Genomic DNA, 1,756 nt, shown 5'->3' on the forward strand with positions numbered 1-1,756 from the left:
AATAATAATAATAATAATAATATATGGAAGAGATGGTGGAAGAGATGTATAGAATGTGTGTGTGTGTGTGTGTGTGTGTGTGTGGGGCAGTGAGCAGGACTGGCAGAGAGACATGAGGACTTATGTGGACTCTGTCCATAAACACATTAGGGAGAACACTGGAGCAGATGGTACAGTTTACATCATTCTCACCATGTGAGCTAGCTGGATATTGTTGGGTATTGGCATGTTCTGATGTAAATTAATTCAGATGTGTTGGGGACATAAACACATTGTGAGATCCTAAACCCTGGAGAAATGTCGGTCATTAAGTATATAAGGAAACATGGCAAATAGTTGACCCCTAACTTCTAACCCTAAACCCTGACCCTTGATTTCTTGAAAGGTGAGTGTTTGTGTTTGGCTCTGGTGTGTTTCCTTTACAGTTGTGATGACTGAACTCCCAAACACAGAGCAGCATCCCTCAGATCTGACACGCAGGTATGCACCACAGTCCCACCCCACACCACGGTCCCACAACACGGTCCTACCCCACACTGCACCACGGTCCTACCACACACCGCACCAGTCCTACCCCACACCACAGTCCTACCCCACACCACACCAGTCCCACACCACGGTCCTACCCCACACCACGGTCCTACCCCACACAACACTGTAAATCTGATTCCATTCCTGTCCATTGGAGTATGTATTGGTAATGTTTTCTTTTCTTTACTAAGAAACTTCCAGCACCACAGAGACAGATTGGTGTCGCTGCGAGAGTGGAAGAACATGAACGGTTGGCACTGGCGGCGATTTGCTCATGTTCCTGCGGTGTTCCCACGTAGCAGTGTTCCGTGAGGCTTCACCACACACATCAGCCTTTGGCTTGTTCATTACCTGTTTTAATGTTGTTGCGTTATTGCATTTTCTGCAACATTCATTTTTCCATGAATGACCGAAAGAATGGTCATTGTAAGATGGTTGTTCACGAGACACCTTGCAGTGTGGTGAGCAGCCAACAGACACCTCACCTGTGCTGCTGTTCAACATGTTTGTGGTTTTCTGTGTGCTTTTGGACATGTTTGTCCTCTCTTTAATTTTGTTTTGTGGTTTTTGTCCTGAATGTGTTCACACCGCCTTTAGCAGGTGGCTTTTTTACTCTGAAGTGAGTTTGTTATTTTTTTCACTGGAATTTTAGGCACCATTTGTGCAATCAGTTTGGTTTAAAAGGAATTGTAACATTAAATAATTGAAAATCCATCAAAGCCTGAACATCTGAAATGAAATCATTTTAAGTTTTAATTTGTTTTATAATGTAATGTAGCATTCCAAAGCCTGGTGTAAAAGTGATGATCAGTGCGTGAACAGCACACATTTCAGTTATGGAGAGGGAGAGCGGTCCATAAACACACACGTTTGTTATGAGAGAGAGAGCGGTCCATAAAGAACCAGTGAAAGTTGAACAACAGGTGGTGTTGATGTGCACAGATGGTGGACCGGGACTGTGGGGACACAGGTTCAGTAAAGGCTGTTGGAGTTCTTATTCTGTAGATCCCACAGTGATCCCACATGTGGGACCACTGAGCAGATCCAGGTGGCTCCTCCACACCTGCCTGACCCAGTAACCCATTCCTCATATCTCTATGACATTATCAGGCTATAAAAAATCCTGCATGAACCTGTTAACACCACACATTACATTTTGAAACCAAAGTAGGAAAATGACCCATTTAATGACCCCTTCCTCAAAGCATGCTGGAAGATGTGTGAG

The 1,756-nt window shown here is 44.2% G+C and overlaps 1 protein-coding gene across 7 annotated transcripts in view; it reads left to right on the forward strand.

Annotated features, from left to right (window-relative positions):
- Positions 1 to 1,245, forward strand: part of LOC143476379 (uncharacterized) — a 26,559-nt gene extending 25,314 nt beyond the window's left edge. For 3 of the 7 annotated variants that reach the window (XM_076974556.1, XM_076974555.1, XM_076974557.1), the window contains 3 exons: positions 91 to 170; positions 426 to 480; positions 723 to 1,245. In XM_076974556.1, the coding sequence (XP_076830671.1) occupies positions 91 to 170; positions 426 to 480; positions 723 to 843 (256 nt within the window). In that variant the 3' untranslated portion in view covers positions 844 to 1,245. Of the gene's footprint in view, positions 1 to 90; positions 196 to 425; positions 481 to 722 lie in introns of all 7 variants that reach the window. The other 4 variants (XM_076974559.1, XM_076974561.1, XM_076974560.1 and 1 more) reach the window with 2 other exon arrangements.
- Positions 1,246 to 1,756: the final 511 nt, after the last annotated feature.

The sequence above is a fragment of the Brachyhypopomus gauderio genome, chromosome 15 (assembly GCF_052324685.1).
Source record: "Brachyhypopomus gauderio isolate BG-103 chromosome 15, BGAUD_0.2, whole genome shotgun sequence".
NCBI lineage: Eukaryota > Metazoa > Chordata > Actinopteri > Gymnotiformes > Hypopomidae > Brachyhypopomus > Brachyhypopomus gauderio.